The sequence below is a fragment of the Choloepus didactylus genome, chromosome 12 (assembly GCF_015220235.1).
Source record: "Choloepus didactylus isolate mChoDid1 chromosome 12, mChoDid1.pri, whole genome shotgun sequence".
Classification (NCBI taxonomy): Eukaryota; Metazoa; Chordata; class Mammalia; order Pilosa; family Megalonychidae; genus Choloepus; species Choloepus didactylus.
The window spans coordinates 89588100-89613026 of record NC_051318.1 but is presented as its reverse complement, the minus strand read 5'-3'; the positions used below and the strand labels follow the sequence as shown (position 1 = coordinate 89613026).

General features: G+C 42.4%; 1 protein-coding gene across 3 annotated transcripts in view; it reads left to right on the top strand.

Annotated features, from left to right (window-relative positions):
• Positions 1 to 24927, top strand: part of ENOX1 (ecto-NOX disulfide-thiol exchanger 1) — a 314387-nt gene that overhangs the window by 214955 nt on the left and 74505 nt on the right. For all 3 annotated transcript variants that reach the window (XM_037799840.1, XM_037799841.1, XM_037799842.1), the window contains one exon: positions 2103 to 2287. In XM_037799840.1, the coding sequence (XP_037655768.1) occupies positions 2103 to 2287 (185 nt within the window). The remainder of the gene's footprint in view (positions 1 to 2102; positions 2288 to 24927) is intronic.

The window sequence follows — 24927 nt, the reverse complement described above, 5'->3', positions numbered from 1 at the left end:
TCTGCAGCCTGACCTCACAGCCTCCATGCCTTTTTGGTCAAGCTTCTGTCCTTCCCGCCCCAGAATATCCTACCTTCAGTTCTCATCTCTGGGTCTTTGCTTATACCCTTGGTCTTACCCTTGACCAAGATGCCCTTCCCCAGTTCTTGGGTCATTTGTCCTTCAACACCTTCTTTGATTATCCCAGGCTGCAATTTTCATTCTCTTTTCTGAAATCCTATAGGACATATTCCCTTGTCATATGCCTTGATGCTAAGTAACTCATTCATTCATTCAGCCAACATGTATTGAGTGCCCACTACGTATATGCCAGGCAGCCCTGCAGTTGTTTATTCCTTTGAACTTGTTGATCTCCTTTCAAATGTGCCTGTCCTGATTAGAATAAGCTCCTTGAGAAAAGAGGCATTCTGTCTCCTCTTTTTGTGATCCAGTATGTAAACAGGCAGTAAATGCTTGTTGACTAGTTGATCCCTAATGGTTTGAGGTAGGGAGTTTCTGTTTAGTCACATGTTTTGTTTGATGAGCATTTCAAAGTGTACTGGACCTAGATTCTCGTTTTGCAAAGATGTATATCGTAAAACACTCAACTATCAGAAACTGTTAACATAATTTGATGCTTGACGTTTGTGGAGAGAATTCACAGAGGTTTCAGTGTACCTCTGTGAAAATCTGGTGTGGTGGTTCTGGAAGGTGCGGGTGACACACTGGGAGTACTGGCCCAGGTCTGGCCTCTGGCCCCAGGACTGGGAGGGGCAGGAGACGGACATGAACACATATGTATTGAGAGCCAGCTGTGTGGTCGGCTCCACTCTGGGCCCTTACCTCCCAGAAGTGACATCTTTGAAGAAGTCTCTGATAACGAGCTTCTTTGTTTTTCTTTCACTGTTCTCCTGCTTACAAAATTGGAGAATGGATTTTCTGGTGGGTGGTAGGGAGAAAGGATGGGAAACTGATGAGAGAGTAGAGGGAGAGGATGGGAGACTGATTTTGAACGGTCTGTTAAGGATGTTACACATCTGGAGCGACTGAGAGCCGAGTGGCCGAGGGCAAATGCTGGAGCCGGTAGCCTGGGCTTGAAGACCCGGGGTTCTGTGACAGAACTTTGTGGGACTGGGCGAGGCATATAACCAATCTGTACCTCATTTTTCTCATCTGTAAAGATGGAAGCAGTAATAGAATTTGCATCCTAGGCTTGAGAGGGGGCATTAAGGGGTTGGTTCACCCAAAGTTCTTGGAACAGGGCCTGTGAGGTGGCGAGTGCTCAGCCCACTTTTATGGTCACCCCAGAGGACTGCGAAGCAATAACCCAGAAACAATGGGGAAGTGATTTCCTCCTCCCCTGTTTTTTTTTTGGTTTCAGCTGTTCCTGAAGCCTCGAAGAAATTTAAGGTCCCGAATTAACTGTCTTGGTTTCTCTCTAAGATGGAGACGTGAATAAGGGCTGAAGCTACACATAGAGCGCGTTAGGTTTCAGGAAGGAGTGTTAGAATAACCACTCAGCCTCGTACAGAAAAAGAGTTTTAATCTGTGGGTGAAACAGATGGAACTATGTTACCATTCCGAAGAGGAGTTAGAGAAAATAATTTGTCCCAGCACTAGAGCAGGAAGGGACAGTGCATATATAAATGTCTCCACCCCCCTGGGATGCTTCTGCAGGCTTCAACCGGTGGGGTTGCTGATTAAAGCCACACACCAAGGAGTTGAGCCATCCTGTAGAAGGGTAGAGAACAATAGTGTGATAGAAAGGACTGTTGCCTGGAATTCTGAATGTCACCACCTAGCAACATGTACCAGTTTCTAAGAAGGTTGCCTAGGCCTAGAGGAGAGGTCTAGAGGGGAGAATTTGAAAGGCATCCATCCTTGTGCCCCTGAGAAACATTCACAGCCGACACAAGACAAATAGATAAAACTTCCAAAAGAGGCCCTGCACACAAAGGGCAAAAGGAAGAGCCAGGGGTGAGGCCTCTGGTTTTAGGCCTGAGGTGGCGCGAATGTTGAGACTTCAGGGGAGAGGCTCCCTTTCCCATAGGAGGCCCCATTAACCTAAGCCCCAGTGTGTGCAGGCAGGTGACTCACCGAGACTCCTTCTGTCGTTCCTTCAGCCCTGGCCGCCCAGGCCTACGCTCTCAAAGAGGAGAACGACAGCCTCCGCTGGCAGCTGGACGCCTACAGGAATGAGGTAGAGCTGCTGAAGCAGGAAAAAGAGCAGCTCTTCCGAACAGAGGAGAGCCTCACCAAGGACCAGCAGCTGCAGTTCCTGCAGCAGACCATGCAGGGCATGCAACAGGTACCCAAGCTCGGGTTTGTTTTGCTCGTTTGTTTGTTTGTTTTCAGGAGAAAGGGATGTGCATGCACAAAATGGAAGTAGAATTGCAGCCATTTGCTGGGAAGGGTGAAGGAGAAGAGATGACAACAGAAAAGCTGTATTGATAGGAAAGACAAATGTTTAATGACTTTGCAGGAGGGTATAAACTGGAGATGAGCCAACACAAAGAAGTGTGTTGAAGGAATGTACCCTCAAAGCAGGAAGGACAGAGAAGTGAGGACACTGAAAGGTTGAATGGAAGATCGGGACTCATGGCAAATGGTCAGAAATTCCTTGCCAATCACGAGGCAATGTTTTTTAACCCTAGAGCTTTTAAATGGAAAGTGTGCTGACTGATTTTAAGAAAGCCTGGGGAGTTTATTTTCAAGGTCAGTGTAAATGTAAACTATATTGGTTCCATTTCTTCTGAATTGGTGTTAAGATCTAGTCAGGTTCTATGAACACACTACATATGTAAGAAATGTTTGTTGATGGGATAAACGAAGCCTCAGTTTTTGGTGAGAGTTAACTTAGAGAAACAGGACAGTAATTGTGCTTTTGTGGAAGAGAGCCAGACTTCGTTCTGGCACATGGAACTTAGAGATGTGTATTTTTGGCAATTGTTAGAAAAGAGCCAGAAGCTATGGGCTTTGGAGAACAGGAGGGGAACGTAGACCATAGGAAATGAAGGGTTAAGGGAGGTGAAAGGCTGAACATTGGCGATAAGAGAGTAAAATTTCGAAGAGTCGTAAGCTGGATTCGTATCTGAAGTTACCAGATAATACTTGATGTTCTTAAAATGTTCAAGCCTTTGAATTTTCTTAGAAAAATATAGCATAAATTATCACTTGTGAGTCCTTTTTTGGTTATCCTTCTGAATATACAAATCCCATCAATATTTTCTGAAAAAGGACTGTTTTTATTTAAACAAGAGAATTATGGGTAGGATAAGGGGAAATTAAAATATAAAGTAAGATTTTTTTTCCACAAATTCTCCCATCCATATTGACTGCTCCTTAAGCATGAATTGCCTACAAAAATGTCTTAATGATTAAAAGTAACTGTTATGGAAATGTTTGCCAAGCAGGGAACAGTACTTGAGAGGGAGGGAAAATAAAAAGGACTCACAGATTGGGATGGGAACAAGCTAATGACCAATGCATCAGAAATTGTGTCTTATGCATCTCCAGTCATCGTAAAGCAATTTTCAAGTCTTGGCTTTGAGTCCCACTGGTTGATGTTCACAGTGTGTGTTGGACAAATCAGCGAGATTCAGAGGCCAGCACAAGCCAGGAAATGTCTGCATAGGCATTGCCCGGGTCCCTGCACTTAGGAATCGGTGTAGCAGCTGCTGTGTGGGGCTCCTGGGGTTGTTCATGTGCCCCAACTGCGGGTGTCTGTGAAAGCCCCCGCCAGAGGAGAGTCCGTCGATTTCCCCAAAGACCGTGACACCAGACTCTTGTCTACCTCATGCAATGGAGCTTCTTTTCCTCCTGAAAAGATCATATTGCTTGCTTTTAAAGTAGATAAAGCCTTTAAAGACTGTTGAAGATTCAAACCTAAATCAGAGGACGTGAGGGTCAGCGCCTCAGCAGTGAAGAACACAGGACGTCCCTGTGGCTGGTCCACGAAGGGGCCGTGTGTGTAAACCACCCCGAGTGGCAGCCGTCTTGAAGGAAGTGTGTTGTTCTTTGAGCTTCTCTCACCATTACAAAATCTCCTTGTCAGTAGGAAATGAACTTTAACTTGGTTTAAATATCTGTGCTTTTGAACAGTCCTATTTCTAACTGAAAGTCACTTAAAATAAACTGCCACAACTTCCTAATTTGAGTCCCACCACAAAGCATTCTCCTGATTTTAAAATCTATTCTCAATCTACCTGTTTTGTAACTTGGAAAATCCCAGTTTCCTGTGAATGTCAGTGGCTGAAGGAGGGATTAGCCTCGCTTTGTCATGACTTTAGCAATCAGCTATGTTTGGGGGGTTATTTCTTTAACAAACAAAAGAAAAGAAAGGGCCTTAATGGCCTTGGGACTAGCTGATAATTTTTACAATTGTGTTCAAGTTGAGCCAATAAGGATCTCCCCCTTCTTGTTTGAATCCCTGAAGGGTGTCTTCTCTGACATCACAGTTTCTACAGGTATCCATGAAGAAAACGCGAAAGGCAGAGTTCCCCAAAATGAAAAAAAAACCTTGGGTGACTTTTCTAGATGTTTCTGAGTTTGCTTCTGCATTACGCATGTCACAATTTAATATCAGAGGTTTCACACAAAGGGAAATAATAGCTTGTATCCATGGTAACCTGGTACCCTTTCCGGACCTTTCCCTGCTGCAGGTGAAGCTAACCTCTCTCCACCACGGGGGGTGGTGAGGTCGTTAGCTTTCAGTTGTATCTTTAGATATACAAGGAAAGAACACACTGTTTTTGAACTCTTGCTTATCTTCAGATTACCACACTGAAATTTCGTTGTTAGGTTTACTGAGGTAAAATTTGCATACAGTAAAATATATTCTTTTCAGGTTTACAGTTTTATGACTTTTAACGAGTGTATGCCATCTTGTAACCACCATCACCAGCATCAATGTTAAAAACTTCCGTCATCCCAGAAAATTCCCTCATGGCCTTTTTTAGTCAACCCCACCTGCATCCCTACTCTCAGCAACCAGTTATAGTTTTGCCTTTTCTAGAATATCATATGAATATCGTTCCAGAATATTGTATCATGCAGTATGTAACCTGTTGAGTCTGGCTTCTTTCACTTACCGTAATGGATTTGAGATGTGTCCATGTTGTAGGAATCAATAGTTTGTTCCTTTTTAGGCTGGGTAGTTCCCCATTGTCGGCAATTGCAGAAGTTTATTTATCTAGGCACCTCTTAATGCACAAGTGAGTGGTTTCCAGTTTGAAGTGATTATGAATAAATCTGCTATAAACATTCACTTACAGATTTCTGTTTGGATATATACATTTTTTTTTTCATTTCTCTTCAGCATGTACCTAGGAGTAGGTTTTCTAGATCATATGGTAAGTTTATTTAACTTTTTGAGAAACTGCCAAACTATTCCCTGAAGTGTCCATATATGTTGTACTCAGAGGCAGTCTGTTCTGTGTCCTCACAAGTCAGCAGTTTGTTTTGTTTTGTTTTCCACTCGTGTAAGTGTGTGGTAATATCACATTATGTTTTAACCACCACAGAATTAAAGCAATCTTTTTAATTCTCAACTGTGAGAATAGATCACTATGTCATATTTTTAAATAAACAATTTAAACATCAGAAGCTTTTTCCAGGACTTGTGTAAATTGTTCTGAAGGACTGATGAAAATTCAGAAAACCGTAGGTTACCACTCTAAGTTGCTGATCATAAGACTGTGTGTAACTAATGATGGTTATTTCAGAGGGCTTCTTCATAAATACTTGAAGCCAAGGTTTTTTAATAGTGTCAGCCAATCTAGTCTGAAGCCCAGCTCTCAGGCTGAAACACCATCGGTTCATGCAGAACCATAGCTCTCAAACACTCTTGGTCATCAGCTGTCTTGATAACTTTCAGCCAGAGAAAATCAGAAATAAATAGGAGAAAGAGGATTATTATTACTGGCACCATTTTATGTATTATAAGTAATAGTATTTTTCTCCTTATATTCTAAATAGAACATCTGTGTGAATTTCTGCGTAAGTATTGCAAGATTTCACTAACTCAGGCTGATTTTATGGAAGAAGACAAGTAAATACAGTGTTGTTGCTTTCTTAAAATAGAAAGTAACCTCAGTTTGACCACATGTTATTGGTCAAGAGTTGGTTTGGAGAGATATATAATATATTAACCCATAAAAAATGTTTTAGAATTAGCACATCAGTGAGTGCTGATAACCAATTTAAAGATCACTTAAGTTTTAAGCATGTCTCTTTGTAATCTTGTTAAAACTATTCAATTGCTTAGTGAGTACATTTTTTTTTAGACAGAGAAAAAGCTTGAGATCGGTTGTTCCCAAAAATTCACACATAGTGTCAGCAGGAGTGGTACCGACGGGAGGGGTGGTACCTGGGGGTGAAATGACTGTGTAGGTAGCTGTATTGGTGATGGGGGCTGTGGTGGTGATGGGGGCTGTATAGGTGAAAGTGGGTGTGGTGATGAAGGTGACTGTGGTTGAGAAGGTGGAGGAAGTGACTGTGCTGCTGAAGGAGATGTGGTAGCGCAGGTGAGTGCAATGGTGAAAGTGATAGTGGTGTTGGTGGTGAAGGTGGCCATCGTGGTGGAGTGGGCTGTGGTGGTGATGGTGGCTGTGGTGGTGAAGGTAACTATGGTGGTGAAAGTGGCTGTAGCAGTGAAGTTGAAGCTGTCTGTGGTGCTTGAGAAGGTGGCTACAGCGGATATGGTGAATGTGGTAGAGAGAGGTGGCTGTGGTAGAGGAAGTGGCTGTCTTCTTGATGGTCACTGCTGATGATGTTGACTGTGGTGATGAAAGTAGCTGTGGTGGTGAAGGTGACTATGGGGTGATGGTTGTGTGGTTGAGAAGGTTACTGTGGAATTAAGGTGACTATAGAGGTGAAGATGGCTTTGGTGGTGACAGAGCGCATGGTGGTAAAGTTGACTGTGGTGGTGAAGTGTCTCAAGGAGAATATGTCTGTGGTGGTGAAAGTGGTTGTCGTCGTAAAGGTGGCTGTGGTTGATAAGGTGGCTGTGGGACTGTTGTGACTGTGGTGGAGATGGTGGCTGTAACTGTGAAGGTGGCTGTGGTGCTGATGGTGACTTGCTGGGCAGTTGGCCATGGTGGTGAAGGTGACTATGGTGGTGATGGTGGCTGTGGAGAGACAGAAGTAGCTATGATGGTGAAAGAGGCTATGGTGGAGAAAGTGGTTTGGGGGGAGAGAAGATCACGTGGAGAATAAGTTTGCTGTGGTGATGAAGGTTGACTGTGGTAGTGAAGTTGACGATATTGGTAATGGTAGCTGGGGTGGTAAAAGTGGCTGTGCTGGTGCCTGTGACTCTAGTGGAGAAGGTGGCTGTGATGATGATGGTGGCTGTGTTGATGATGGTTATTTTGGTGGCAGGAGTGGCTGCGGTGTTAACAGGGATTGTTTGTAATAGATGACTGTGGTGGAGAAGGTGACCTGGGGTTGAAGGTGACTGGTAGTGATGGTGGCTGTGATGATGAAGATGACCTATGTAGCATGGTCAGTTGAGGTGGAGAAGTTGATGTGGTGGTGATGAGGGCTATGGAGCAGAAAGTTACTGTGTTTCTAAAGTTGAATCTGGTGGTCATGGTGACTGTGGTGGTCGAAGTGGCTGTGGTAGTAAAGGAGACAGTGTTGGTGAAGGTGACTCTGTTGTGAAAGTGGCTATACTGCCGATGGTGATTTTGTTGCTGTTATTGCCTCGGTAGAGAAGGTGACTGTGGTGTTGATGGCTGTAGTTGAGAAAGTGACTCTAGTGGTAAAGATGAGTGTGGTGGGTAAGATTAGTGTGGTGTTATAGGTGGTTGCAGTTGTGAAGGTGACTGTGGCTGAGAAGGTACAGTGTAGGGCAATGTTGATTGTGGTGGTGATAGTTAATATGGTGATGAAAGTGACTCTGGTGGTGCATTTGGCTGTTGTGGCTGTTGTGTAGGGCACTGTGGCTGTTGTGTTGGGCAGTGTTGGTTGTGGTGGTGACAGTCATTGGTGATAGTTATTGTGGTGGTGATAGCTAATGTGATGAAAGTGACTCTGGTGGTCAATTTGGCTGTTGTGGTTGTTCTGGTTTGCTAGAGCTGTCATTATGCAAAATACCAGAAATGGATTGGCTTTTATAAAGGAAATTTATTAGGTTACATAGTTACAGTTCTAAGGCCATAAAAGTGTCCAAACTGAGGCAGCTGGGAAGGCACATGGCTGGTGTCTGCTGGTCCTTTGCTCCCAGGTTGTGTTTCAAAATGACTTTCTCCAAAATGTCTTTGGGCTTCTGTCTTCACTCCTGTCTCTCAGCTCCTGTGTGTCCTTGCTTCTTTCTCCCAGTGCATCTCTCTGTAAGCATCTGGGGGCCTTTTCTTAGCTTCTCTAGAGCAAACTCTGGGCTTCTTCTCTTAGCTAAGCATCTCAGATGTCCTTCTGTCTGCATCTCCAAGCATCTCCAAGCATCAGCATTGACTCTTAGCTTCTCTTTTAAATACTCCAATGAACTAATCAAGACCCACCCTGAAAGGGTGAGGTCCACACCTCCATGGAAATGCTTTAATCAAAGGTCTCACCCACATTGGGTGAGTCACATCTCCATGGAAGCAATCAAAAGATTGCACCCAACAAGACTGGATTAAAAGATCATGGCTCTTCTGGGACCCATAATAGTTTTAAACTGGCACAGCAGTGATGGTGACTGGTGGAGAATGTGACTGTTGTGGAGCAGATGAATGTGGCAGTGATAGTGACTGGGTGGAAAAGGTGACTGTGCTGGTGAAGGTGACTGTGCTGGTGAAGGTGACTCCACGTTGAGTGGAGGTGAAGCTGGCTGTGGTGGTTAAGGGTGCTGTGGTGCTGGTGGTAACTGGTGGAGAAGGAGACTCTGAAAGTGGAGGTGGCTCTGGTGTTCAAGGTGCTGTTGCACTGAAGATGGCTGTGGTAGGAGAGGTGACTGTGGAGGTGAAGGGCCTGGGATGGTAACGGTGACTAGGGTGATGATGGTGTCCATGGTGCAGGTGACTGTGGTGGCAATGACTGTGGTAGTGATAGTGTCTGTGGTGGTGCCAGGTGACTGTGGTGGGAGAGGCAACTGTGTTGGTGAGTTTAACTCTGTTGGTAATGGTGGCTGTGGTTGCAATGGTGACTCTGGTGAGGTATGTTGCTGAGGTAGATAAGGTGTCTTTGTTGATGGTGGCTGTGGTGAAGAAGGTGAGTGAGGTTGTAAGGATGATGGTGAAGGTGACTCTGGTGATAATGGTGGCTAGGGGGCAGAAGGTGACTGTGATAGTGAAGGTGACTGTATTGGTGAAGGGGGATGTGGTCATGGTGACTGTGGAGGTGAGGGTGTCTGGTGATGGTCATTGTGGTGCTGATAGAGGCTGTTGTGGAGGTGACTGTAGAGGTGAGGGTGACCATTTTTGAGATGGTGGCTTTGGTGGCGTTGGTGGATGTGGTGTTGATGGTGACTGTGATGGTAAAGGAGACTGTGGAGCTGTACATGATCGTGGTGTCTATGGTGGTGCTTTTGATGATTAGAAAATACTTGCGAACAACAGACAAAAAGACTGTATCAAGGAAATTTTAAACAAGTATCTTAAAAACTCATCCCTGGGGGCAGTTTCAGGGTAAGACGATGGGGCAGGGAGCTTCAAGACTAGGTTCATCCTCCAGCACAGCCAGAAACTGTCTGAAGCAACTGTTTGGGGGCTCCAGAGGCTGGTACCCATCCCCCACTGTCATGGCCGGCCACCAGGATCCAGTCCCTAACTGGAAATGAAAGTCCTCTTCCCTAAGAAGGGGTTGGGGGAAGGCATCATGGCTTTGCCCTGATCACAGCTCTTGATTAGTACACTGGGTCCTGGCTCTGAGGGCAGCTACATTTTCAACCAGCCTGGGACAACAATCAGCCAGCAGCCTCTATTTCAACCTTGTCCCTGACAGGGGTGGAAGCAGGGGGAATTTAGAGACACAGTGCTTTCTTGGGGCTCCAGGGAACAGTTTGCTGAAGGGAGGCTCTTACCCCAAAAAAGGGAGGGTGGGCATAGCTCAGCACCAATCACAGTTTTTGATTAGTGAATTCAGAGCCCTGGGTCCCAGCTCTGTGCTAGGTTTCAAACTGCCCTGGACAAAAGCAGCTGGCAGCTGCTGTTTAAACCATGCCACCCACAGGGGTGGACTCGGTGGAGATGTAAAGGCACAATACAACCTTAGGGCACCATCTGCTGGGCAGGTCAAGAAAGCACAGAATTAGGGAGCCATCTGTTCCAGTTTGCTAATGCTGCTGGAATGCAAAACACCAGAAATGGACTGGCTTTTATAAAAGGGGTTTATTTGGTTACACAGTTACAGTCTTAAGGCCATAAAGTGTCCAAGGTAACACATCAGTAATCAGGTACCTTCACTGGAGGATGGCCAGTGACGTCCGGAAAACCTCTGTCAGCTGGGAAGGCACATGGCTGGCATCTGCTCTGGAGTTCTGGTTTCAAAATGGCTTTCTCCCAGGACATTCCTCCCTAGACTTCAGCTCCTCAAAAATGTCACTCTTAGTTTGCTCTTGGGGCATTTGTCCTCTCTTAGCTTCTCCAGACAAAAGTCTGCTTTCAAAGGCCGTCTCCAAAATGTCTCTGTAAGCTGAAGCTCCTCTCTCAGCTCCTGTGCATTCTTCAAAGTGTCCCTCTTGGCTGTAGCAAGCTCACTCCTTCTGTCTGAGCTTTTATAGTGCCCCAGTAAACTAATCAAGGCCCATGCTGAATGGGCAGGGCCACACCTCCATGGAAATTATCTAATCAGAGTTATCACCCACAGTTGGGTGGGTCACATCTCCATGGAAACACTCAAAGAATTACAATCTAATCAGCACTAATACTTCTGCCCACACAAGACTGCAGTAAAGAATATGTTTTTTTCTGGGGGACATAATATATACAAACTGGCACACCATCAAAGAGAAGTTTAGCATCCTTCCAGATCTCCTCAGGGCACTTTGGAACCAACCCACAGCCCCTTCATGGGTCCCCAGCTCCGTTTTGACTGGGAAATACTGACTTAGTCCTCTCCAGGGTGACTCTTCTCCCAGAATTTGCCCTCCAGGCAAAAGCAGCTAGAGTCAATAAAAGGAGTATTTAAAAAAACTATAGAGACAAATCAAAAACAAATAGAGCAGATGAGCATTCCCAGAGAAGGAGCAGGGAAAGGAAGCTTTCTCCTGGGGGTGAAAAAATAGCACAAATAGTGCAATGTCAAAAATTGTACCATATATCCAGGGCAAGAATCAGATGAATAAGAGCTGAATATATCTGATCAGTTAAACTCAAGCTCATCTAAAGGTCTGTAATAAGCTGAACCAAGTGTCAAAGAAGTGGCTTAGCACAAGGCAATTCAGCAAAAAAAATCCCTAGGCAAGAGAGAGAAACTGACCTCCGGAGTAAACCCATCAATGTAACCAGATGCCTGGAAACCAGTAAAGAATTTACAAACCATAGTAGGAAACAAGAAGATATGTTCTAGTCAAAGGAAAAAATGAAAACTTCAGAGAAGACAGAATTTGCAACAACTAATCAAAGATGTTCAAACAAATCTCCTGAATCAATTCAAGGAGATGAAAGAAAATATGACAGAAGAGATAAAGGATAGTAAGAAGACACTGTGTGAACACAGAGAAGAATTTGAAAACATGAAAAAAAATAACATAAATGATGGGCATGAACAATGCAATCAAAGAGATTAACAATATACTAGAAGCATGCAAAAGCAGATCTGAATAGGCAGAAGAAAGAACCAGCAAGCTAAAAGACAAGGTAGTTGAAATCTTACATACAGAAGAACAGATAGAAAAAAGAATGAGAAAAAAAGAGCAGGGTCTCAGGGATTTTAATGACAGCACAAAGCACACAAGCATACACATCATGGGTGTCCCAGCAGGAGAAAGGAAAAGGGGCAGAAAGAATAGTTGAAGAAATAGTGGCCCAAAATTTCCCAACTCTAATGAAAGTCATAAATACACATGTTCAAGAAGTGCAGTGTCAGTGTACTCCAAACAGAATAAATCCTAATAGACCTACTCTGAGACACATACAAATCAGAATGTCAAATACCAAAGATAAGAAAATACTGAAAGCAGCAAGAGAAAATCAATTCATCACATACAAAGGAAATGCAGTAAGACTAAGTGCTGATTTCTCATCAGAAACCATGGAGGCAAGAAGGTAATGGTATGATATATTTAAGGTACTGGAAGAGAAAAACTGCCAGCCAAGAAATCTTTATCTGGCAAAATGGTCCTTTGAAAACGAGGGAGAGTTTACATATTCACAGATAAACAGAAACAGAGAATTCCTCAACAAGAGACTGACCTGTCCTACAAGAAATCCTACAGAGAGTTCTGCAGGGTAAAAGGAAAAGACAGGAAAGAGAGGTTTGAAGGAGAGTGTAGAAATGAAGATTATCAGTAGGGTAACTAAAAGGATAACTAGAGAGACAAAAATAAGGTATGACATATAGAAACCAAAGGATAAAAGTACTGAAGTGTAAGTACTACCTATAGAGTAATATCATTGAATGTTAGTGGATTAAACTCCCTAATCAAAAGACACAAATTGGCAGAATGGATTTAAAAGTATGATCCATCTGTATGCTGTCTACAGGAGACTCACCTTAAACCCAGGGACACAAATGTGTTGAAAGTGAAAGGTTGGAAAAAGATATTCCATACAAATAGTAACCAAAAACAGCTGGGGTAGCTAAACTAATATCAGAAAAAATAGACTTTAAGTGCAAAACTGTTATAAGAGACAAAGGACACTATTAATAAAAGGGGCACTCCACCAAGAAGAAGAAAACATTATAAATATTTACGCTCCAAACCAGCGTGCCCCAAAATACATGAGGCAAACACTGGCAAAACTGAAGGAAGAAATAGATGTCTCTACAATAATAATTGGAGACTTCAATACAGCACTCTCATCAAGATAGAACATCTAGACAGAGAATCAATAAGGAAACAGAACCTGAATAATATGATAAATGAACTAGACTTATCAGACAGCATCCTTTCTTGCTGAAACCACTTCAAAAGATGAGAATAGAAGGAAACTTCCTCAACATAATAAAGGACATACATGAAATCTCACAGCTAACCTTATATTCAATTGTGAAAAGCTGAAAGCTTTCCCTCTAAGATCTGGAACAAGACAAGGATGCCCACTGTCACTATTGTTATTCAACATTGTGCAACCAGATTGGAAAGGAAGAAGTAAAATGTTCGCTATTTGCAAATGACATGTTCCCATATATAGAAAGTCCTGAAAAATCTACAACAAAGCTACTAGAGCTAATAAATGAGTGCAGCCAAGTTCTGGGGTACAAGGTCAACACGTAAAAATCAGTAGTGTTTGTACACACTAGTAATGAGCAATCTGAAGAGGGTATCAAGAAAAAAAAATCCATTTACAAGAGCAGCTGAAAGAATCAAACATCCAGGAATAAATTCAATCAAGGATGTGAAAGACCTATATACTCAGAAAACTACAACACATTGCTAAAAGAAATCAAAGAAGACCTAACTAAATGAAAAGACATTCTGTGTTCATAGATTGGAAGACTGAATATTGTTAAGATGTCAGTTCTACCCAAATTGATTTACAGATTCAACATAATCCTAATCAAAATTCCGTTAGCCTATCTTGCAAATTGAAAAGCCAATTATCAAACGTTTTTGGAAAGGTAAGGGGCCTTGAATAGCCAAAAACATCTTGGAAAGGAAGAACAAAGTTGGAGGACTCACACTTCCTGACTTTAAAGCATATTACAAAGCTGCAGTGGTCAAAACAGCATGGTAATGGCATAAAGATAGATATGTCGGCCAATAGAATCGAACTGAGATTCAGAAATTGACCCTCACATCTATGGTCAATTGATTTTTGACAAGGCGTTTTTAATTAGGTTGATTGTCAATGTTTGTAAATGGATAGAGGTGCTGATAGCATGTTATTGTGAGTGTAATTAACAGCACAGAATTATGCCTGAGAATGGTTGAAAGGGGAAGTTCAAGGCTGTGAATGTTCCTAGAAGGAAAGCTAGAGGATAAAACATGGGACTGTATAACATAGTGAACCTTGTTGTGACAATGACTGTGGTTAATAGTATAAGTATAAGAATGTTCTTTCCTGAACTAGAACAAATGTACTTCACTATTACAAAGTGTTAACAATAGGGTGGCATATGGGAAAGATACACTTAAGGCAAACTATGGGCTATAGTTAACAGTAATATTTTAATATTCTTTCATCATTTGTAACAAAGGTACCACACCAATGCAAAGTGTCAGTAATAAGGGGGTATAAGAGGTATGGGGTTTTTCTTTTTGGAGTAATGAAAATGTTCTGAAATTTTGGTGATGAATATGCAACTCTCTGAATATACTGAGAGCCGTGGATTGTACACTTTGGGTGGATTGTATGATGTGTGAATATATCTCAATAAAACTGCTTTAAAAAAAAAAAACTTGCCCCTGAAATTTCTGAAATTCTAGACAACCCAGTAGGACCAATGATCTGAGCAGACTTTAAATGGTAGGGGTAACAGGGAACTAAAGAAATGTGCAGCAGACAAAAGAATGCAGACAGTGTAGCAGAAGTTTGCAATAGGAATCTCCCTTTTTTCATAATTATTTTCACTTCCATTTTCTCCTTTATTTCTTTCTGAAATACCATCAGTCTGATGATAGACTTACAAGGGTGATGCTCAGTGCCTCTTATCCTGTTCTCGTATTTGCTGTTTTAACTTTTAGTCAAAAAAAATTAAATAAAAAGTATCAAATAAAAACAAGTAAATGTTTTTGTTTGTTAATTACATTATTTTAGCTTCAAAAGTTTATTTGCTTTTCTCATCATCATGTCTTCACTCAATGTTATTTTTATTTTACAGTTGCAGAACTTCTCAAATATCTTTTAAGTGTACCAGTTAGAATTTTTTACTTAACTTTTGTTTCTGAATCATTTCCATTTATGCCAGGATTGATTGGTTTGTTTAAATAACTCATTCTGTCTCTTTTATGCTACAGGTTTCTTCATATGTATAGTAATGCTTGGTAGTCTGTTTATGTTTAGGGGAGAACAGTTTGGTTTACTTTTCTGGGGAGCTTGGTTTCCTCACTGCTGGCTGTCTTAGTCTTCCCCCACTTGCGGAGTTTTTCTCCCATGCGGGGTTTTAGTAAGAGCTAGGAGAACCAGGGCTGGCTTCCTTAACTAGCACACTCCATTATAGGGATTCTGACATACGCTGAAAACTGACATACACCAAAAACTCCCTTGCCATTCTCTTTGCTCTTGTAAGTTTATTCATTGACAGATATTTTAATTGAGTCTCTGGAGAAAGGAAAGAAAAATACCTGTACTGTGTAACACATCTTCAACAGGAACCTGTTTTAGGGGTTTTAAACTCTAGTCCAGCCCTTGAATTCTTGGTGAGCATGTTGCTGCAAGAATCAAAGAAAGAAAGGGTACTGCAAATTATTCTGGCTGTCCAGAATCATATGGGAATAGAAAGAATAGCCAACCAATTTTATGAATGTCTAAGAGGAAGGAATGTAGGACTTAAAGCACCCTATTTTGGCTATGTCGTGATAAGGAGACAAATGCACAAAGCAGAAGAATTCTAGAGAGGGAATAGCAGACAAGTAGCCAGGAAAATGTGACACAAAGGGACTGAAACATGTATTAAAGATAGAGAAATGGTTTGCTTGTTCTCTTTTGTATTACTATTTCCTTATCCTAGAAGAGAGAAGGAGGCAGGGGGAGGAAAGAAGACTGGAGGAGAGCTGGCCTAAGTTCAAATGGATGTGCAGCAGGAAACAGTAGAGACTGTTCCAGACAGAGAAGGATATGCAGGGATGATGGAAGATGCAGAGGAGAGAACAAACAGTTCTCGCTCTGTCATTTACAGAAAGCAAAATAAGAGAGAAAAATGGTACAAGCATAGAAGAACAAGAAAAAAGGGGAAATTGAAATCTCTCTTTAAAAAGTTCAACATTTTCATAATGATTATATTTTAAGAGCTCTTATGAAATATTTAGATACATGAACTAGATGTAGAATTTGAAAAAATAAAAGATTTATTTATTTGGAATTTTAAGTTGCAACATGTTAAGAGGATCTTCCTTCCAAGTAGGGTTCATGAACCTCAACAGTGTTCAGTTGGAAGGAAGAAATAGCACATACATGATGATCTGACTATAGACTCATCTCAGGAAGAAGCTTTCAATAACATTATCGTATCTTTGGTATATAAAAATCGTATGTAAGTGCAAAAACTAATTCATTATCACCAGACAGGGCAAGGAAATTACATTACAGTTTACAGATATAGACTAAAAGAAATTTTTTTTACTTTTAGGTACAAGTGTAAAGACTTTGGTTTTAAAAAGTTAAAAAAAAATAGGTGTATGTATAAATACACACTCATGCACACACACATACACACACACATAAAAATCTGGGCTCGGACTAGGAATGGCTACAGAGATGAACACTATGCTTATTTGATTCCATTTCAACTACCCAGATGAAGTTTCTTTCTTAATAAGAAACAATGCACACAATTCCCACAGTCTTACTAAAAGGCACTGATGTTTTACTAAAATCAGAAAAAAATCATAAAACACATGCATCTCTCAGATGCTTTACAAAGGTTCATTGACTGAACATGAAAGTTCCCAAGAGTTGCTTAATTTGGGGCCTGCTTTACTTTTCATTTAACTATCCCAGAGTTTGTAATTTTGTTCTCTACCCATACTCCAGTCAACCACCCTTGGATGATGCATTATAATAGCAACTCTGATAATTCAGGGACATCCTTCCCTAGATGCTCCAAGTCATTTGTAGAGCTCCTGCTGGTAGCATGTGCATTTTCTAACATTTGCAGATTGCATTCCCTGACATATCTGTAGAAGGTATGTATCCCACTTAAGTATGAAATTCTTGGAGGAATTGTTGGATACACTTGGAACCAAAAATAGAAAGCAATTTTGCAATCCCTGACCCAGGCCTTTACATTGCAAAGCCCTACATGTTTGAAATGATCACACTTGACATCTATTACAGAGTTTAGGAGTCTTCAAAGCAGTTTCCCATTTGACTCTGGACCAAATCTAGACTTCTGATACAAAGACCAAAAGTAAAGATAATGGAGAGGAAACCTCCCTCGGTTTTTCAGCAGTTTCAAAAGACGATGGGCCACTGGGTGTCTTGCTATTTTCATAGAACCAAGGAGTGCCAAGCTTTTGCACAGTAAAATGAAAACACAACCAGTAGAAGAAAGAGGTGGCTCCAGCTTGACTGTTTTCTGTACAACTTTGTGAAAGTCAGTCTGTCTGAACCTCAGGCTCTTTATCTGGAGAAAGCGGCCTTGCCACCCTCAGTCAGCATTTATTATAATAAAATGAGATTGTGTACATGAACACATTTTGGAGGCTATCCTGCAAATGCCAACTGTCATTAATGTTATTGTTATATATTAAATGTCCATGATTGCAGTATTGCAGATGAAGATAGGAAGGAATGTGGAGATTTAAGAAAAGACTCAGGATTTGCAGGGTAAGTTTAGACAAATCCAGATCCAGATTTTCTGATCCTGTTGTGACCCACGCTGCTCCCACACCCCGAAAACAGGAGGGCCCACTCTTTCCAGGCAACTTGGAAAGCCTTCTCCACATCACTCATCTCATTTCATCCTCACAGCAGCTCGGGAATACTTGCCTATCCCAGTTCCTCAAGTAAGAAACCTCAACCGCAAGATGTCCAGTGCCTTGCCCAAGGCCCAGCCTGTCTGTCCACAGCCCCTGGGTTCTCTTGTCATCCCTCCAGTGTCACTTCTCAAATGTGCTCTGCAAGTGGAGCTTCAGAACTGCAGTGATCTGGCAGCAGAAGCCTGGGAGGCGCTAAGCACCGTGTGCTTTCTGATTGCTCAAGATATTATTGCCTGTTTGCTGACTCTCTGTGTCGCAGTCCTTACTTTGGTCTTTGCATTAACAGAGAAAGAGCTAGCAAAAAAGAAAAGAGCATACATGCCACTCTTGTTTATTACACTCAAATTGTGAAATAATTATCTACAGTTCTGGGAAGGGAATGGGAAGCCCTGATAAAGTTCAAATGTGGGACGCTTCATCCCATGATTAGTTATCCTGCTCTGCCATTAACAAATTTGATCATCAAATGCACCCTCATTAGTAATCATTCCTTCTAAAAATAAGGAGGCTGGCAGATGAATCAACGTAGGAGTCAGGGGTAGAAATAATGGCATAGCCCTGTAGATCATTAAGATCATTTGGCTTCTTCCATTTACTGCTTCCCACATCTACAATGGGAAATATGAAATCTTCAGTAGACTTGCCACCATTCCCAGGGAAAATGGGAATTCTGCTTTCCCCAATGCTTTGCCAATGACAGTCATTGGCTGACCTTTGAATGACCTTCCCCTTTTGGAAATTGCCTCCTGACTTATAGGCCATATCACATCCTGAGTAACAGATTTATAGAGAAAGGATCTTTTCTTAAATGTAGTAAATCAAAACCGACTCTTTGCCGCAAACACATACTGACCTTCTGCTCCGTTTGCCCACTGCCATCTCTCTCTTGAGGCATGAACGCTGAAATGAATCCTTGCAGCTATGGCCTTGACTTCATTTCTTTATAGTCTGGCAATGCCAAGAAGCAGCCTGTCCTGGCTGCAGCCCTGCACCCCGACAGCACACACCACTGCCTGTGTCTAGCAGGTGTCACGCTTCCAGCTAAATGATGTAATTATCCATCTCTCAAATTGGGCTGCAGTTGGGAGGCAGTTGTGCTTCGGAGCTTTCTCCATGCCTCTGGTCAGGAGAGGAAGCAGAGGCCTTGGGAAGACCAGCCAATTTCCTTCTCGTTACGAATGAAGGCTGAGAAGAGAAAGCAGGGAGAAGTGCAGTGGGGGCAAAGAATATAACATGGAAATAAAGGAAAAAGGAGAAGAATGAATAAGAGAAAGGAAGAGCCTCTTAATCTGAGCAAGAAAGTAAATAGAAACACAGGTGGGAGGGTGCACTTTTCCTGGGTCTAGGTTTGTCATTTTAATTTTTTTCTTATTTTTCCTTTTTACAAAAGAAGATATGCTTAAACTTGGAAACATGAAAGAAGCATTAAAAAGGAAGCAAAAAAGAAAATCATTCCTAGTGTCACTTGTTAACATTTTCATATCTCCTTCCAGTCCTTTTTTTTCCCTTTGTACACATACATATGTAGTGTTAATTTTATTTCTAAATATTGATCAATTCAACAGCCAAACCTAATCAGTTAAAGTTTCTGGAATTGTAACCAAAGTGTGGCATTGGGAATTCAGATCCAAGATGTCGAATGATTGCTTAAAGACTGTATTTTCTCCTCTGTTTAACAAAGTGCCCTAACAGTCATCCAGGGAAACTTAAACAAAGTGAGTGCCCATTCTGGAGCTCACTTTATAGACCACCCATTTCATTCAATGATCAGTGAAAAGGCCCTGCAGCCCAAAGTTCTTATCTGGATGCAACTTCTAGTTTGGTAATTGCTACTCCAGTTATGTGCTTTCTCTGTGTCTCTGTCTCTCTCTCTCTGTCCCCCCCCCCAACTCTCACTCATGTACACACACATACACACGTGCACACACACAATAGCCACAACCACCATATCTTCTAGTAGTTCTGGGGAAGACAGAGAAGGAGAAAGTATATTTGAACTTTGGCCATAGGCTTCTAAGGAAAAATGGAATGACAATTAAAAAAATGAATTTAAAAAATCATACATCGAAGCAAGTAGACCAAACATGGTTTTTACCAGCAAGTTCTACCAAACATTCAAGGACATTATGGCGACCTTTTACATACTCCTTCAGAGAATAGAAAAGGAGGAACCACTTCCCAACTCATTCATAGTCTAGTATCCTTAGTACCAAAACAAGAAAAGGACAGTACAAAAAAAGGAAAAAATTAGAGGCCAGTCTCACTTATAAAATTTCTTTTATATACATATATATTAAAAAAAAGCCTAACCTGGCATTTTGTAAGCCACCAAATTGGATACATTCCGGAAATGCAAGGGTGGTTCATCATTAGAAAAGTCTGCCAATGTAATATACCCCATTAGCAGCAGGGTAAACCAGAATAATGCAACCATTTTAATAGCTACAGAACGTCCATTCATGTTTTAAAACTAAAAGCAAACAAGCAAATTAAAAATAAAACTTTTAACACATTGAATAGAAGAAAACTTTAAGTTCCTCCACAGTGAACTCACTAGCAAAATAATGTGATTTATAAAAATTCTTCCAGATTAACCCCAAAAGAATCCTCCTGGACTAGAATGTAAGTGCTTTATGTCACTGTTTTGTATCATGATTTACATTTTCAAATTATCATCTGCAAGCGAAAAAAAAGATTGCTGTACAAAGTCTACCAGAAGACCATAAAAATGTGGCTTCTCCTGTTCTTTACTTTTGAAAACTTGGGAGTCATCCATAGGAACCTTGAATTTATCTCCTGTTTCTAGAATGCAAACTTAAGTAGCTATATATCATGAGGATGATCTCTGGGCCGTCATTGTTAGGAGCTGGGCTTTCAGCTGATTTCCGCAAATTGGCGATGGAAATTTTCATTGAAAGGACGTGTGTAGACGTCACACTTGTAATGTTAAAATGCATGTGGTCAGCGCTCACGAGGGGAAGGGATGGCCAAGGCCGGAGAAGCTCGTCCTCGCAGGGTGGGCTGAAGCTGATGTTAAGTGTGACGCTACAGCTCTGAGCTCTCTTAATTTTTATACCTTGGGAGCCTTGTCTGCTGTTAGCATCCTGGCCAGGCCAACGCCATTTTCTGTAAAGGGTCTGAGTAGTTCAGCCCACTTCTTCAATGCTCCCTGCATTTACTGTTTCTGAAGCAAAGCGGATTGGTTACTGTCTGCACTTTGGAGATCTGTGCACGATGGGTGGTGCCGTGTTACACGTCTCCAGATATGAAGACTATGCAGGGGCCTTTCCCAATGTCTGTGTTTGTTGGGGTTTTCTGTGTGTTGCTGCTCCTACTGTTAGTTTTCCTTAAAGACAGTCTGCAGATCAAAGTCAGGGCAGACCTGAGCAGGTCCAGGGACTGAGCAGCTGCCACCCAGGCCACCTGCAGACTCTTAAAGGTCCCCAGGGAAACTGATCTTTTGTGCTGCAGGTCCCCCGTATCCACCCAGGGGTGGCCCTGGCTTAGGGAATAGGTCAAATGGGAGCTCTACAGGAGGTTTTGCATACTCTGAGATCCCCCAAAGTGTGGGGTTCCAGGCCAGCGGATACCTATTAAAGTAACTTGGGAACTTTAAGGAAATGAGCTGACTTTCTCTGCCTAACACTTCCCCTGTGAGAGAGGATTGAGCCCTTTCATTTCCAAAGCTTGTTCCAAAGGCACCTAAAAGTCAAAAGAGCTGAGTGCAGGGCTAGGTGTCTAATTCTCTCCATCAAAAAACGTTGACTTGTGTTAACAAAGAATAATCGAGAATACTGAAATGGCTAAATTAGCTCTGTAGCCTACCAGGAGTCAAGTAGCCTGGGCAACGAGGGCCTTATCAGTCTGTAATAGACAGAGCTTTCCATCCTTAGTCAGCAATCTGACTGATGTAGAGATCAAATCTTCAGCTGTGTTGTCTCTTCATTTATCTGCAGAATATGCTAGATCATTACAACTTTCTCACTGTTAGGATACAACTGAAAGTTCCCAAGACCCCAACACATGTTCTTTTTCCATAACCATTAAGTCAAAAGCTGCTTTCCTGAAATAGCAACCAAGAAGGTCAGCAACGGTGGTAATTTCTATTTTTAATGATGCTAGAACAAGTTACAGTTTGGCTCTCCAGTGGCTAAATGGAGCGAGGCCCATATCACTCTGCTAAAGCCTCCTCTAAAGATGGTCACTGGATTTTGGTCACAAGTCATCCATAAACCGCTTTATAGCTATAAACTCTGATCATGGCTGGGTTAGAAACCCTGCAAAGAAAGAACAAATCTCTGATGGCCTTCGGGGCCCGGTGCAAGACCCATCTGTTCAGTTGGATTCTTGTTTGATTGAAGTAAATGGGCCAACCTGGCTGCAAAGCGTGTTAATATTTTAAATTTCTACATTAACAGCTGTACATGTGCCCAGAGGCTGGGGTGATGACTACCTCGTATAATTGCAAAAAAAAAAAAAAAAAAATGATAAGAATAAATAAATCTCAACAAATTGGATTACCATTTGCAGCAGAATTGCCAGCAAAGGCAGTGGAGAGAATGTCACTGATAGATATTTGTACTTCAACAAGGCATTTGCCACCTTCTCTTGTGGATTGCATGAATGGTGTTAATTCAGGCCGGCTGGCTCTGTGTTCTGAACACTGGCTAAAGGAGGGCAGCCCAGCATGGCTAGAATGGAGCTGAAGAACAGACTTTTCTCTCTGAGTATTAATCCCCAGCACTACCAGCTCATGGGAGTTGAAAGTCACTTGACTTTGCTGAGTTTTAGTCTCTCTGTTGTCTGCAAAGAGAATGATGATGGCACTTTCATTTGGCTTGGTACCCTTTGCCCTTCAAGGAGCCACATACCCTTAAGGGATGTTCTTTAGCCTCACAATATCTCACTGGGAGGTATTGTTATCTTTGTTTAACATGTGAAGAAAGTGAAAAAACAGGAAGTCAAGATGACCCTATAAATTACACCATGAAAAATCGTCTAAAGAGGAGAAAGTACATTTGGGAAACTTTCAGAGCACTTTGGCAGTTGCTTTTCTTGTGTTCAGTATTTAAGAAATGAATAGATGCGTTGCTTTACATATTTGGAATTATTTCTCATGATATAGTTGTGAGGATAGAAATTTTGGAGGAAGGAAGAGACCAGGGCAACAGAGTGGCTTGTTCAAGGTCACACAGCAAGTCAACAACAGAGCTGACCAAGATAACCTCTGAAATACTGACACGTGGCTTACTTTGTGCTTTTTTGTCAATCCTTGGCTGCATGTCTTTTCATAATAATGTTGCCTTATCAGGATATAGCAGATCATGATTAGTAACTCCAATGGGTTATACAAATGCAAAAAAAGAAAAAAAAAAATCTGCCTTTCCCACGAGTCCCTTCCAGGTACATAATCAAGGAAAGGAAATGGGTTTCTAAAACCATGTCTGATGAAGAGTCCCCATCGCCACCCTTGCCAACAGGCTGATGTTGGAGTTTTCTTCCCCCTCGTAGGCCCTGGAATGCCTGCCAGGAGTACCTAGTGTAATAGGACACTCAGAATGTATCCTTTAAAGCATCCCCTTCCTCTCAGTGACAGATTTATTTTTGGTAATAATCACTAGATGAAATAAATAATACTAATGGCCGGGAGAGAAATGCAGGCTGGAAGTTTTCTTACATTGCACTTCTCACCCTGGGAGATCCTGCTCACGTTTGGTCCGGGCCCTTCGTCACCCTTGCACAGGAGAGATCCTCACCAGGGCACGCCAGCCTGGGGGGTGGGTGGGTACCCCATGTCTCAGCCCTTGAAAGCACTCGTTTCTGCTTTCACAACCAGCCTCCCCAGCTGTCCCAGACTCCCAGGGCACCAAGAGGCATGACCCCAGGGTGTGTGGCCTTGACCTCTCCTAGGGGTCAGGCCCGCACCTGGGCAGGGCGGCTCTGGCAGGTGTTGGGACCTACACAGGGAGTCCGGGAACAGGGCCCTGCTCCGGGCTGTAAATGGAGCCAGATCCCATCACAGGCAAGAGATTGCCTTTCTGCCTAGCAATGAGAATGGCATTTAAAATGCAATATCAGAAAAGATATTGACGAGATTAAGGGCCTGGAGGAATTGATTTATGAGGAAAGACCCAAGTTATTAAATATGTATAGCCTGGTGTAATAGGATATTAGGCTCTGAACACAATTTCATTTCTGTGATGCGGCGTTCCTGTGATCAGTCATCAGAATGGGGACTTCTCCCGGAGAGACGTTTCTCCCCCAGGGGTCACCCTGGGGAAGAAGGAGAGGGGGAGACTGTGCCCTGTACCCCCAGCTTGGTGGCCCTCGTACCGCGGTGTTAATCGAAGCGCAGTTTCATCCCCAGGTGGGAGCAGATGACATTTAAAATGTTGACTAGATCTGGAGTAGTCTTACCACCTCAGGTGACAAGAAAATTCAAGCTAGTTCAATTCCGTCTTTCTTTTCGCAAGGAGAAAAGTGAACATTGCTGTAAATGCTTGTCCTTCCCTGGACTTCTCCGTGGTCGGGACTACTGTTAGATGTGTTTGCCTTCAGGCAAAGGCTTGCCCTCGGGTGGTGATGATGTGCACTTGGTTTGTAGCTTCTCCACTTTTCCCTAATGTTCGGTGATGGGCTAAAGCAGACACTGGACTTCCTTAGCGGGACCTAAGGCTGGCATTTCTGCAGTCAGAAGGAGATGGAGGAAAAAGAAGCAGTAAATGGTGGGTTTGGGTGGCAGATCATCCTCTGCACTCAGGACCCAGGGTGACGAGGACCTGGCAGAGTTGGTCACAGCTGGGGTTCAGATCCCGGACTGAAATATTCAGAAATCAGGATGGACTGAGTGAGGCTGGATGCTGGCAGGCGATGCCAGGCAGACCCAATTTCAACACAGCTTCTGGGTTTGGTCCACCCAAAACCACATCCACCAACGCCTTTGGAGCAAAGTTCTCCTTGGAAGTCCCTGGGCCCCAGCCTCTTAGGTAATATACTGCTGGCCATAAAGGCATATCCCATGGAGGAAAGCATCTGTTTTATAGCAGAGTTGTGGAGATGGAATGATATTTATGAAAACTAAGTCAAAAGAACAAATAACACATTAAATTTAAATTCATGATACTCCATGGGGTCAAATATTTCCAGTCTTTTGTGCATTTGGATTCAGTGCTTCATTTCCAATTAGTGGGACAAGTTCTAATTCAAGATGGATTCCCTGAGCCTGT